Here is a 13,925-nt window from a genome sequence, read left to right as displayed (position 1 = left end):
AAATAATGCTTACGTATTCTATCCCTTATACATAGGGATTTTTGTTCTAGTATCATTAGAGCTTGTTGCCTCAAGGCTGAAATTTCAGTTCTGAGTGTGTCACTTGCAGCCGCTTTATTAGCCGTCTCCTTAATCCCCAGCAATGACAATATTTCTGATAGTTTTTGGGTCCTCTCCCTTTTCAGTCTAGCCCCATGAGTTATGAAAATCCCCCTCAGTACACATTTAAGGGCTTCCCATTTGATAGGTTCCGGTGTGGGATCCTGAGCGTGGTCTATCGGAAAGGACCTAACCGCCTCTTTAATAGCCAGCATACATATCTCGTCCTTCAGAAGGTTGTCATTAAGTTTCCATGAGTAACCCCCATGTCCTCCCCTCCTCTGTACCCCTAGTTCTCCAAATACTGGTGCATGATCAGACCATAAGATAGTATCTATCGAACAGCCGGGTGTACTGTCTAACAGGTCATGAGAAATGAACAAATGATCTAGTCTTGAGTAACTATTATGAACCACCGAATAATAACTATAGTTTCTGACCTCGGGGTGAAGCACTCGCCACATGTCCACTAATTTGAGGGCCAACAGTTCCTTTCTTAACCTACGTAGCGCCGAGAGAGAGATCGAGGACCTACCCGATGACGAGTCCACTTTAGGATCCAACGTGAGATTGAAGTCTCCACCCAGTATGATGCGAGAACCATCTGCGAACTCCGCCAGCAAACGCAGAACCCCGGAGCCGAAGTTCACCTGCCCCTGATTTGGAAAGTACACATTAGCCAACGTATATATAGAGTTCTGTATGGTAACCTTGAGAAATATATATCGCCCCTCCGGGTCTGTCCTCATATCTACAATCCCTGGCTGAAACGTCTTGTGCAAAGCAATGGATACCCCACATGCCTTGCGTGAGGGATGAGGACAATGAAACCAGGCCGGGTAAAACTTAGACATACATTTGGGTGTATTGGCAGCCACAAAGTGTGTCTCCTGAAACATAATAATTTTTACTTTTTTCTTATGGAAGCGGTACAACACCTGCCTCCTCTTTTCGGGCTTATTCAAGCCCCTAGCGTTATAGGTGCAAAATGTTAGTTCCGACATCCGAACAGTAGAACAAAGCACACAAATAGGATAGGTGAAAAGGAAAGAGAGAAAGAGAAAAAACGAACACTAATAAAACAAATACAAGAAGAAAATAAACAGGAGGTTATCCCAAAATGATAACCTCAATGAAATTTCTAATATGGACTTAAGTCTAACGCAGCACTAAACTGCAATCCCTAGGTGAGGTAACGCGGTTGCATATGACGGACGACAAGCTCCTTACTACCCGGCGCGTGCAAATGAGACCTCTAAGGTCTTTTAGTAACAGAGACTAATGTCAGTATAAACATCTTAAAACATTCAAGATTTGTCATAAAGCATAGAACAGACAAAGAACAATAATTCGGAGCAAATAGACTATCCCCCCATGTCCCTGGGCACCCAGGCCCCTACTGAAGACAAAGTTCAACTGTTTCAGAACATCAGACCAAGGATTCTGAGGGTCAACACCACCAGACCAGGCATAAACTTCCAAGTGGTCTCTCTATGTTCATGAGGCCAATGGTCGATGGCCATTTCCTATCTGCCTCTGTCGCGGCGAAACCGATTGCCATTGTTCCATAGGTGGCAGAGGCTTCGGCCTGCTCACAACTGGCCAGTCTGGTAGCTTAATCTTAGATATTTCCATTATTTCTAGAAACTTTGGAAGGTCTCCCATATGGCGAAAGATTGCTGTTTTCCCCTTTCTCTTGGCTATGAGTTGGAAGGGATATCCCCAGCGATACTGAATGTTGTTATCTGTGAGCACTTTCAGCAGGGGTTTCAGGGCTCTGCGAAGCTGTAGTGTTCTGCGGGACAGGTCTGGTAGTACAATAAGAGGAGAGTCTTTATATAATAGGGATCCTTTATCCCTGATTCCCTTCAAGATTGCCTCTTTCTCCTTATAGAAATGGATTCTACAGATGACATCTCTGGGTCTGGCCGGGTCAGTGGGCCTTGGGCCCAGAGCCCAATGTATACGGTCTATTTCAATTTTATCTTTATTCTGTAAGATGTCTTCAAAAAATTCCTCAGCCCATTTTTCCAGTTGGGGTGGCTCCACTTCTTCACTGAGGCCCCGTATACGCAGATTGTTTCGTCTATGTCTATTCTCAACGTCATCCAAATGAGTAAGAATATAATTTATCTGTAATGAATGGTCCTGCAAGACTTGATGGTGGGAGTGTAGCTGGTGATAAAATTGGTCTTGTACGACTTCTATATCTGCAATACGGTGGCCAATCTGCTTAATCTCCTCTTTCAGAGAGCCCATATCTTGCTTATGAGACGCCTCTAATTTACCCAGCAGGGCATCCATTTCTTGCCTGGTAGGAATGGCTCTAATGTGTGCTTTCCAGTCCCAGTCCTCATCTGTCTGGGTCATCCCAGAGGGCATATCGCTCCCACAGGCAGCTGAGTGAGATGGCAGCGGCGGTGAATCGCGCCTATTATGTTGTAAAGGGCGCTGGTTTATTTCCCCATATCTGGGTGGAGTGGTGTCTTGATTTATGTCTTCTGTAATATCACCCATCCCCTTCTTCTGCCCGTTACCTGCCGCCCCTCTGCCGTGCCTCTCCTCCTTCTCCATCTCCTGCTGGGCGCGCGGAGCTCCGGCCGGCGCCATCTTGGCTGATGTCTCTCCGGGCTGCAGCCTCATGGATTGACCCATATAACAGGTGATTTCGCCTCCCTCTCTGTTCAGAGGCGCCGAAACCGACGACGACCGTCTCCCACACACCATCCTGGATTCTCCGGTAACAATATTGTGTCTCTGTAGTTAGTAAGCCGGGATTGCGCTGGAGCTCAGTCTCCTTGCGTCCTATCCCGCCATAGGCAAGCCACGCCCCTTCAAGAGAAAACTTTTAAAATGTATCACTAACTTGTTATAACAGAACACTGGGTATTTTATCCTCCATTGTTTTGTTATAACAAGTTAGTGATACAGTTTAAAAGTTTTCTCTTAACCAGCTCAAGTTCATGCTGAGATTTTGTTTCTTTTTAATTGTATTTTTAAAATTATTAACTTTTCTTTTAACTTAAATCTTCACGCTTGACAGCAACACAAATTGGTTTGAAGTTGAAACCGTTCCAAATGTAACATAATCGAGTACAGATTTCCTGGGGTGCAAATCAATAAAATAAGCTCTGATCGTTTTAAAGCATAAATGTATAAAGGAAGACTGTTCACTGCTACATCGTAACATAATTATCCCGTAAATCAGTTACACAGCAGTGATGATTATTACGCATTGGATTTAGATAGTTTGTTTTAAGTAACCAGAATAAGAAGCATTTACACAGCACATGCCTCGGATGAGTGACGCTGCATACAGTGATTCGTCACCCATCAGCCCCGCTTTTAAAAGCAAAAAAAAACATTGAACCTAATGGTATCTCTATTTTTACTGGATGCTTCTGCAAAGAATAATGTAGTCAACTACTCTTTTCTACATGCCATAAAAAAGGTTTGTCATATATCGCTCTGCTATCCTGTTTTCATGGCCCATAGACTTCTATTGGCCTTTATCATTCATTTTGCCCGTTAAAAAATGTACATGTGCGCTGCCCCATAGGTTATAATGGGCACATGTGGCATCCGTAAAAAAAAAAAATGGATGTCATATGTACCGGAAACACGGACAAGTGAAGGAGGACCAAGACTTAAAATGGTGTCAGCTTCTATTAAAGGCAATACGATAAAGGAACCAACTGTGCGTAAAAATGAGTGGTTGATTTAAGCATTATAACAGCATCTCCGTGAAAATACAATGTTACCAAGTCACAGAGGAGCATATTATTCACGCTGCCGGCAGAGCCGTGTTGCTATGGCACTTGGCACGATGGACATCTCTTGGATGGCCCCCAAGTGGAATCACAATTTGTATCTGTCTCATGGCTTGTAACATATCTTTTTATTGCCACTTCTTAATATTTTGCTAATTGTTCCCAAGTTCCTTGTAGAGAGTCCTTATGCCTGAGATATTATTGTCTACTTGCCAAATGTTATTCTTATAGGGTCAGAGAATCAAAGTGTAACAGTATGGTGACTACTGGCAGTATCTATATCCTGCCATTACATTTACCAATCCTGTGCAATAGATACATCATTATTACTGACTTGGGTAGTAAAATAACTACATTGGGTATTGATAAGCCAAATGACAAATTTCATATGGCAGGCGTAGATTATTTTCTCGGGGGGGCGCAGATATGATGAAAATGTAGTATTTCACATGGGGGTCCTTATTCTCTAATTTATGGACAGCTCGAGTCCATCAGAACAGGAAAAACTATTTGGCTGTGGTAATACACATAAAATACCCACCGCTGAGCACTGTGCCAGATATCCATTATAATCTCCAAAAAAACAGGATTGCAATGGAAATCCAATGGATTCATTCACCATTATAAATCTGTTGGAGGTACTTTGAATAATGGACTTTGTGCCTGCACCCTTCGTCTTTTTAAGATGTGACAAAATCATTGTCCGTCACGTTTTTATGCTCGTGTGAACAATACAAACACTGCCAGGACAGTGTCCAAATTCACTTTGCTGCCTTGATAATAGTCAATGGCTCCATTGGGTTTCCATCAAAATACTGTTATTTGGTGATTCCAACAGAAACCCCTACATAGTGCTCAATGAGGAGCAGTGTGTGTGTGCGAATCTCATCTCTCTGTGTTCTAGGTTGGGACTCCTCTATATAAAACCTTATTTAGACTTCCATGAAACACGGTCTGTGTATGGACTGTGATGTGCGGACTGGCCACGGGTCTCCCAACCCGGACTAAACAGTCCCATCTGTGCCCATGAGGCTATCAAGATTGGGCCAAAAGACCTGCAGCCAGTCTGTGTATCATAGCCGCCTGTACTGTGATGCTTAATGGAGGATATTTAACGTTAGGGTCTATGAACAGAGGTTATCATAATGAGCATTGCGCCAAATATTTGTTAGCCACTTTTTTAACCATTTCAACAACTAAGTCTTATTGCTTTGTCTGATTACTGTTGTAAGATATAAGATGTATAGTTGCAGTGGCCCCCATTACATGAAATGTATACTGTGATACTTATTATGAAACCTTGCTGTTATATCCCATGTAAAAGCAACCGGCATGAAAATGTAATTGTAGGGCATGTACACAAATCTATAAAGGCTATCTTCTATCTATAAGGTATATGGGCTTATCCGGAACTTAGGTTTTTTTTTTTTCCTATATGGCTAAGAACTTACTGGCAAGTACGGTAGTTTCTATCTACCTGCCTGTTCTGCATTGCGAAGACCTCTCCCGGGTCAGGCAGTGACTCCCCTGCTTCTTTTGACCTCACATCGATGGAGCAGTGCCTTCTTTTCCACTCTGTTCTGTTAATTGGGCTTCACTGCCTATGCTGTGCCGATTCTCCGCTGTCTCCCCAAGATTAGGCAATGGAAGCAGGAGACTTACCAGTAAGAGCGCTCCATGACTGTTCTGAACCGGGACAGATCGTCGCAGGGCAGAACAGGTAGGGAGCTGGCAATTACCTGCCTGTAAGTTCTGAGTCCAATAGGAAAAAACCCTAAGTCGTGGATAACCCCTTTAATTGTGGGTTGTGGTATTGTATCCTGAGCTCATTTACTAAAAGAGGAAACATATGGATGTACTCTCAATAAATCATAGCTGTGCAGAAGTGAATAGAAATGATCCAGGTGACCATTCGCTATACCTGGCCATTGCTTGCTGGCTGGCAGTAATAATTGCAGACTACAAGTTCTGCGCCACTGGTCGCCGATCTGGGATCTGATACTATTTGCTAAATCACTGGCCATCGTGTTTCTTCTTCCAATCTCTTAGTCTACATACTATTCGCAGTACATTAAAATTGCATGAAGCCGTTCACAAGCTCAGACTCTCCGGCATGGTTTCCTCCCAGTTGTCATAACTCAGCACATCGTCTTCAGACTTGCTGCAATGATATGTACTTTGATAATGAAATGTGTATTTCTTGCAGAGTTGCCAGATGCTGCCTTGACAATACTTGGTGCTTGCTGCGAACGTCATCTCCTGCCAGCACTTTGTGCCCTGGTGAGTATGACAGTCATGTACAGTCGGATTGGAGCTATCACTGCAGGCGCACGACTGATTCTTACAGGGTCCTCATTGTATATTCACGTTGAAGCGATAATTCCTTTACAAGAAAATAAGACACATGAAAAAGCTTCACGTCTTATATGATTAGAGAAAAGCAAGTGAAATATTAAACATTTCTAAAGACAAATTATCAAACAATTACATGACTTCTTTAATTTCCGAACCTTGAGTAAGACAATTAAAGGGACTGTCGGGAGCCTCACCTGTGTGAGCCAGAACGGGGAGCTGCACCAGTTATGGAGGAATCCTAGTCCTTGGATTACATGTATTATTCCCTTCCCTCAGTTTCTTTGTATTATTAAAGGGGTCTCCCTTGGGTCATCTCCTATATAAAAGCTTCAAACTGGTTGTGAAAGTCTGCCATACACATAAGTTATTGTTAACATTCAGGAAGTCTATTTAATGAGCTACTACTGCCCATACGGCTGCAATGACCTCTTGGCTAGGGTTTGCCACTCAGATTTCCCCAACTTTTGGGTACAAATATTTTGAAGTGATACAGCTTCCATATTACTACACATCTAAACAAATCTACCGCTCAGGAGGATATGACAGGTATGTGACTATACCTACTGCAGCTTCATTGCTGGATCTATAGACTGTATATGAGATTTTACTTATAGATCTAATGAAACAATGACAAGTGTTACCTTCTTTATATAGGAGGACCAAACATGACCAATGTTCCTGTTTATTCTTTTAATGAGAAATATATATATATATTTTTTTTTAATCCAAACCCTTGCAGAACAGTGTTACAGGTGATAGCCTGATAGGCCAGAGCAAGGGTACACAACTTGTGGCCCTTTGATGCCATTCTGTGTGCTGCCCCCAACCATATGGGCAGGAAAATGCTGACAGGTTAACCATATGTGGGCTGCCTCACACAGAAGTGTAGTGGCAGTAGCTGAGGAGCAGGGACTGGCGAGTACTAATGGTGCCTGTGTAGGCATCTCTGGACGCCTCATACATCAGGAAAATGGGGTCTCTGAAACCTGTTGGCACTCCAGAAAGGAGTATGTGAATTAGGCCGGGGACACACTTAACGTATAAAAAAAGGTCCGTTTTTCACGGCCGAGAATCGCACAAATGTTTCAAAAACAGTGATCCGTGTGCAGTGCGAGGATGCGATTTCCTCGCATCAAATGATCCGTGTGACATCCGTATGGCATCCGTATGCCGAGATTTTCTCGCAAGCTTGCAAAACCGACATCTAATGGATTTATGTGCTCAAATGTTCGGGAAAACATATATACAGTGTATATATATATATATATATATATATATATATATATATATATATATATATATGTCATTGAGACACATATATATATATTCTGTATTTATATTTCATTCAGCGCGATATCTGTGAAAAGCCGGTAATTCAATTGCCGGCTTTGCATTTCTCCTTCACAAACCCGACAGGATATGAGACATGGTTTTCATACAGTAAACCATCTCATATTCCCCTTTTTTTTGCATATTCCACACTACTAATGTTAGTAGTGTGTATGTGCAAAATTTGGCCGCTGTAGCTGCTCAAATAAAGGGTTAAATGGCGGAAAAAATTGGCGTGGGCTCCCACGCAATTTTCTCCGCCAGAATGGTAAAGCCAGTGACTGAGGGCAGATATTAATAGCCAGGAGAGGGTCCATGGTTATTGGCCCCCCCGTGGCTAAAAACATCTGCCCCCAGCCACCCCAGAAAAGGCACATCTGGAAGATGCGCCTATTCTGGCACTTGGCCACTCTCTTCCCACTCCCTGTAGCGGTGGGATATGGGGTAATGAAGGGTTAATGCCACCTTGCTATTGTAAGGTGACATTAAGCCAGATTAATAATGGAGAGGCGTCAATTATGACACCTATCCATTATTAATCCAATTGTTTGAAAGGGTTAAAAAACACACACACACATGATTAAAAAGTATTTTAATGAAATAAACACAGCGGTTGTTTTAATATTTTATTGCTCTCTCATTCCATTTTCAGACCCTCGCTTTGCAAAACAATAAACACACAACATACATACCCTCTCTGATGAACTGTCACGTCCCACGAAGTAATCCATCTGAAGGGGTTAACTAATATTACAGGCAGAGCTGCGATAATCCACTCGCTCGTGCCTGTAATCCCCGGGTGCTGAAAGGAAAGCAGTGATCTATACTTACATTCAGTCGCGGTGATGCGCCTCTGCTGGATGTTCTCATGAACTGCAGCCTGGGAACTTTTTCCCACGCTCCAGGTCATATGAGGACATCCACCAGGGGGCGCATCACCGCGACTGAAGGTAACTATAGGTCATTGACCTACATTTCCTTCAGTCGCGGTGATGCGCCCCCTGGTGGATGTCCTCATATGACCTGGAGCCTATGCACATAACGATTAGACAGTAAACCTACTGCCCTAAAGGACACAAGCAATGAATACAGATTTGTTGGTTTAGATTTAAGTTTAGAAATGTTGATAAATGGTGTAAAAGAAGATTTAAAAAAATAGTTTGACAGCATCTTATTATATACTATTTCTGCATATTTCTGGTCTTATTCACACTAAATTTATTCAAGCAAAAAAGTATTTTTGGCCCCACTGTATCTCCATATGTTTCCAATTACATACAGAGGCTAATGGAGGAATCCTAATGAAAAAGTTCACATCATGTTTCCACAAATGCTTTCTACGCTATACACAGAGTGCGTACTTCTCCGGAGTATGGGGCCATTGGGTGTCTGGGTGGTCACGGTGTCTGTGCCTACGGCATTAGGGTGGGTTCTCAAGAACATAGAAAAAATCTTCATGCGCGGACAATTCTCTTCTCATCCATATGCAATCTGTTTTTGCACAGCAGCAGCTATTAAACATTTATATGACTAAATACAATCTATCAAGTCCAAGAATTACCATGTATCCGTATAAATCACATGTTATACTGTCGCTCCATATGGAATACTATTTTTTTTAATAGGCAAATCTTGTCCAACACACGGAAAAATCTAGTGCTATATGCAATTTTTTTTTCACTCGTAGATTCAGTCTGTGTGAAAAAAAATCACTCATCTGCACCATCCCATTGAATAACATTGGCCTGAGTGCTGTCCGTAAATGTGATTGTGTGAACCAACCCTTAATGTGATCAGATTAAGGGTTTGCTCACACTGGCATAGAGAATCGGGCTGATTATGCTAATGACACTCGGATCAAATGTCAGAGTGTCGTCTTACTGTGATCTGATTCACAGCACAAGTGCGAGAAGACGAAGAAAGTAATTTCTTCATCTTCTCCATTCTCTGGGTCAGCGGATGTCGGACTGCACTCAACTTACATCAGAGTGCAGTCCAATGCTTCACACACACCAACAGACTTGTAATGGCATGAGAAAGTAATCACAGATCTGCACTGCCTCATAGTATAACATTGGGCCAAGTGCTAACCGATAAAACATCACATAGTCTGAAGCTGCAAACCAACAGCGACACCCACAAAACCAACTTGGTCAGTTTTGTTTCCATCAAATACAGTTATTATATATTTACAGTATACTATATACCATAATTGTCAAAAAAAGTATGGGTTCCTCTGGGCCAGTGACCCCTGTCCCATTGGGTGAGGTGGGGAATAAATTAAAAGATGACCACGTACTTACTATTTATTTCTATGGGAGCTATGGAGATGATCAAACATGGTTGCACACTTGTTTTACCGATTATGAAATTGAACGTGAATAGTAAATGAAAAGGTAATTACTAGGTAGATTCTTAGTAAGTTTGGTGCACATGCAATTTGAACTCCTGTCCTGATATGAACAGGTAAGGAAAGTTCATTTATTTCAGTTCTTCAATACCAAAAGTGAAACTCATATATTATATAGTCATTACAGACCGAGTGATATAATACTTTAAAACACTTGCTTGAAAGATGGTTTTAAAATCTGAAATCTTGTCCTACTGTAATGTATGCTCGGTAAATGCACTCAATATTTGGTTGGGGCTCCTTTTGCAGCAATTGCTGCATCAATGCGACGTGGCATAGAGGCAATCAGCCTGTGGCACTGCTGAGGTGTTATGGAATCCCAGGTTGCTTTGATAGCAGCCTTCAGCTCGTCTGCATTGCGTGGTCTGGTGTCTCTCATCTTCCTCTTGACAATACCCCATAGATTCTCTATGGGTTAAGATCAGGGGAGTTTGCTGGCCAATCAAGCACAGTGATACTGTTGTTTTTAAACCAGGTATTGGTACTTTTGGCATTGTGGACAGGGTGCAAAGTCCTGCTGGAGAATGAAATTTCCATCTCCAAAAAGCTTGTCGGCAGAGGGAAGCATGAAGTGCTCTAAAATTTCCTGGTAGACGGCTGTGCTGACTTTGGTCTTGATAAAACACAGTGGACCTACACCAACAGATGACATGGCTCCCCAAACCATGACTGATTGTGGAAACTTCACACTAGACCTCAAGCAGCTTGGATTGTGGCCTCTCCACTCTTCCTCCAGACTCTGGGACCTTGATTTCCATATGAAATGTAAAATTTACTTTCATCTGAAAACAACACCTTGGACCACTGAGCAACAGTCCAGTACTCTTTCTCCTTGGCCCAGGTAAGACGCTTCTGGCATTGTCTATTGGTCATCAGTGGATTGACACAAGGAATGCGATACTTGTAGCCCATGTCCTTGATATATCTGTGTGTGGTGGCTCTTGAAGCAATGACTCAAGCAGTCCACTCCTTGTGAATCTTCCCCAAATTTTTGAATGTCCTTTTCTTAACAATCCTTTCAAGGCGGTGGTTATCCCGGTTGCTTGTGCACCTTTTTCTACCACACTTTTTCTTTCCACTCAACTTTCCATTAATATGCTTGGATACAGCACTCTGTGAACACAGCTTCTTTAGCAATGACCTTTTGTGGCTTACCCTCCTTGTGGAGTGTGTCAGTGACTGCCCTCTGGACATCTGTCAAGTCAGCAGTCTTCCCCATGATTGTGGAGCCTACAGAAACAGACTAAGGCTTGTGCACACGTTGCGGATTGGGCGCAGGATTTTCTGCACAAAATCCGCATCTCCTGGCAGAAAATGCAGGTGCGGATTTGACGCGTTTTTTATGCGGATTTGACGCGTTTTTTACCCCTACGGATTTCTATAATGGAAGGGTTCAGAAACGCTGCAGCAGTTCTGTACAAAAGAAGTAACATGCTACTTCTTTTGATCCGCAGCGGTTTTCATGTGGAATTTTCCGCACCATTAGCACAGCATTTTTTTTTTCTATTGATTTACATTGTACTGTAAATCACTTTGCGGAACTGCAGCGTTTCTGCGCGGAAAAAAACGCTGCGGATCCACACTAAATCCACACCAGGGGTTGCCTGGTTTCTAGGGAATCCCCACATGTAATCAAGCTGGCTAACAGATGTAAATCATTCAGCTGAGGCGAAGAAAACTAAATTTACGAGCACTAAAAAATACTCGGCGGACACCCGAGCGTGCTCGGGAAATCTCGAGTAACGAGTATATTCGCTCATCACTAATAATGACTTTTGGGTTTTCATTGGCTGTAAGCCATAATCATCAATATTAACAGAAATAAACACTTGAAATACATCACTGTGTTTTGTAATGACTCTGTATAATGAGTTTCACTTTTTGTATTGAAGAACTGAAATAAATTAAGTTTTTGATATTGTAATTTAGTGAGAAGCACCTGTAAATGGTAAATCTGGTGTAAGGTACACTCTCATTGAAGGCTTCTTTTAATGATAAGGTGCACCTTCACCAGTAAAGTGTTGCCTATTTAGCAGCGCACTTTAGGACAAAACCCCAATGTAAACTGCATTGTTAATGTGGCCTTGTGTTTTTGTGATTATTTATTTGATCCCAGTAAATATCTGCAGTAGTAAAGTTTATTGCAATTTTGTGCTCTAATCTTTGTTGTATTTTATTATTTTACAATCTTTAAAGCAGTGGAGCGATTCCAGAAAAATACCAATGTCAGAAGTTCAGACCAATGCGCATCAGCACATCTTGTAATTGAAACTCTAAGCAGCCCTCGCTTGCTGATAGCTACGCCTCTCCAAAGCCTTCTAGACCAAAATGCTCGTTTAAAACTATAAATCATAACATTACGGCCTGCGGGATTAACTGTGTTCCTATATTCCTTCTTTCTTTAATTAGCCAAACATCACATCAGATGAAGGACTTTGTTCAAGGACAGAACCGTTGCTGTCTAATCTCATCGACCAAGGCACATTTCATATTGTACAGAGGTTGTTCTCTTTATCTAACATGAGACTGAAGATGGATGAAAAAGCCATACATGCGATAACCTTCAAGGATCCCGGCTTTCTCCCACTTATTCTTTACATTGCAATGTCAGGCTTTCATACATTAATAAAACACCTAAGGTTCTGAATTATGCTGGACTTCACCCCTGGATCCCAACATAAAAGGAAATGCATACATGGAGTTATTCAAGGCATCGGATATATTGAATTTCTGAGTTAATCGATGTAAGGAAAATGTATTATTTAATACAAATATGAATGTCGCTTTGTGTATGTTTATAATTTTGTGCAACTATTGGACCGGAGGCTTTTTCTGCCAAGTTGTCTTTTGCCTTTCTAGTAGCAAAATCAACTTAAAATGGACTCGATTCAGGACTCTGATTAATGAAGCAGAAAAGGGATCACAGAACTCCAGTTCAGTGCAAGTTCCTCAATGACCGAGTAAAATCTTTGTCAATTATTCACGTTTTACAGATGTTTTATATAGGCGGATGCCGTATGATGTGCATCAAGTTTAATGACCATACAAGTTTTTATCAAGACGCAGGATGATATTATTGTGAGCCTTTCCTCTTGCTTCTTTCTCTGCTGGGAAAATCAGAAGAAATATGTCATAATATTATTACTATGGTGCAGTATTTAGGATGCTTTTACTGGAAGCTTCCAGCAGCTGGAGTCCACAGCATAATAAAATATGTACTACTGGATTAGTTCTGTTGCTCGTGCTGCTTGTTTTATGCCCTCCATTTATGTGATCTGTTTTCTATTGACTGTTTTTCATGGCATTCAGTATTTCCTCCTAACATTTCTTGTTATTCCTTCTACACCACGGACATCTCATGACTTTCAGAACAAACCTCATCATGAGATGTTTTACTACTGATGTCCTAACTGATGAATAGTCTCAGGGAGGTAACAGAGCGCTGATACTGAGCATTTCTAAACTGACTGATATTTTGTATTTCTCAGCGTTATATACAGTAATAAATTTTTTGTAACTTCTGTTTTCTATTGCGTGGTCTGTATTTCTAAATGGACTGGGGTAAAACATTATACGCTTTACACTGGCCCTATTAAAACTGTCTAACGAGAGAAAGGGACCTTGTATCTTGTGGCATCCAAGCATACAGAAGTTTATGAAGTTAAAGCTGAGTTCTGATTGGCTGCTATGGGCCACCAGGGTAGTGTTTTTTTGTTAGACAAAAAGCGTATTACACTTGACGAAGATTGCTAAACTACAGTGCATCATCATGTAGATGGTAGTTAAAGGGGGTGTAATGCAGCGGTGTTCACATAGTGCGGTAAAGAGGCGATGACCCAGGTTAGTTCAACTTCAATATCTTTATTTTCAAAACTCACAAAGTTAAGGCAAACGTTATCCTCCGGTTCGAGAGCCGGGTCATGAAATACAGTCCGTACCAAACCTGTTGCCTTGGGCGACTG

The 13,925-nt window shown here is 41.8% G+C and overlaps 1 protein-coding gene across 3 annotated transcripts in view; it reads left to right on the top strand.

Annotated features, from left to right (window-relative positions):
• The window catches only part of GSDME (gasdermin E), a 165,242-nt gene extending 151,758 nt beyond the window's left edge, over positions 1-13,484 (top strand). The window contains exons 10-11 of one of the 3 annotated variants that reach the window (XR_013216826.1): positions 6,076-6,149; positions 12,373-12,434. Coding sequence is in view for 2 of the 3 variants with exons in the window: in XM_077268785.1 (XP_077124900.1) it covers positions 6,076-6,149; positions 12,373-12,609 (311 nt within the window). In the remaining variant the exon portion in view is untranslated. Of the gene's footprint in view, positions 1-6,075; positions 6,150-12,159 lie in introns of all 3 variants that reach the window. The other 2 variants (XM_077268785.1, XM_077268788.1) reach the window with 2 other exon arrangements.
• The last annotated feature ends 441 nt before the right edge of the window (positions 13,485-13,925 follow it).

The sequence above is a fragment of the Ranitomeya variabilis genome, chromosome 6 (assembly GCF_051348905.1).
Source record: "Ranitomeya variabilis isolate aRanVar5 chromosome 6, aRanVar5.hap1, whole genome shotgun sequence".
Taxonomy (NCBI): Eukaryota; Metazoa; Chordata; class Amphibia; order Anura; family Dendrobatidae; genus Ranitomeya; species Ranitomeya variabilis.
Note: the sequence above shows the minus strand (reverse complement) of the source record. Positions and strands in the feature narration are given on the sequence as shown.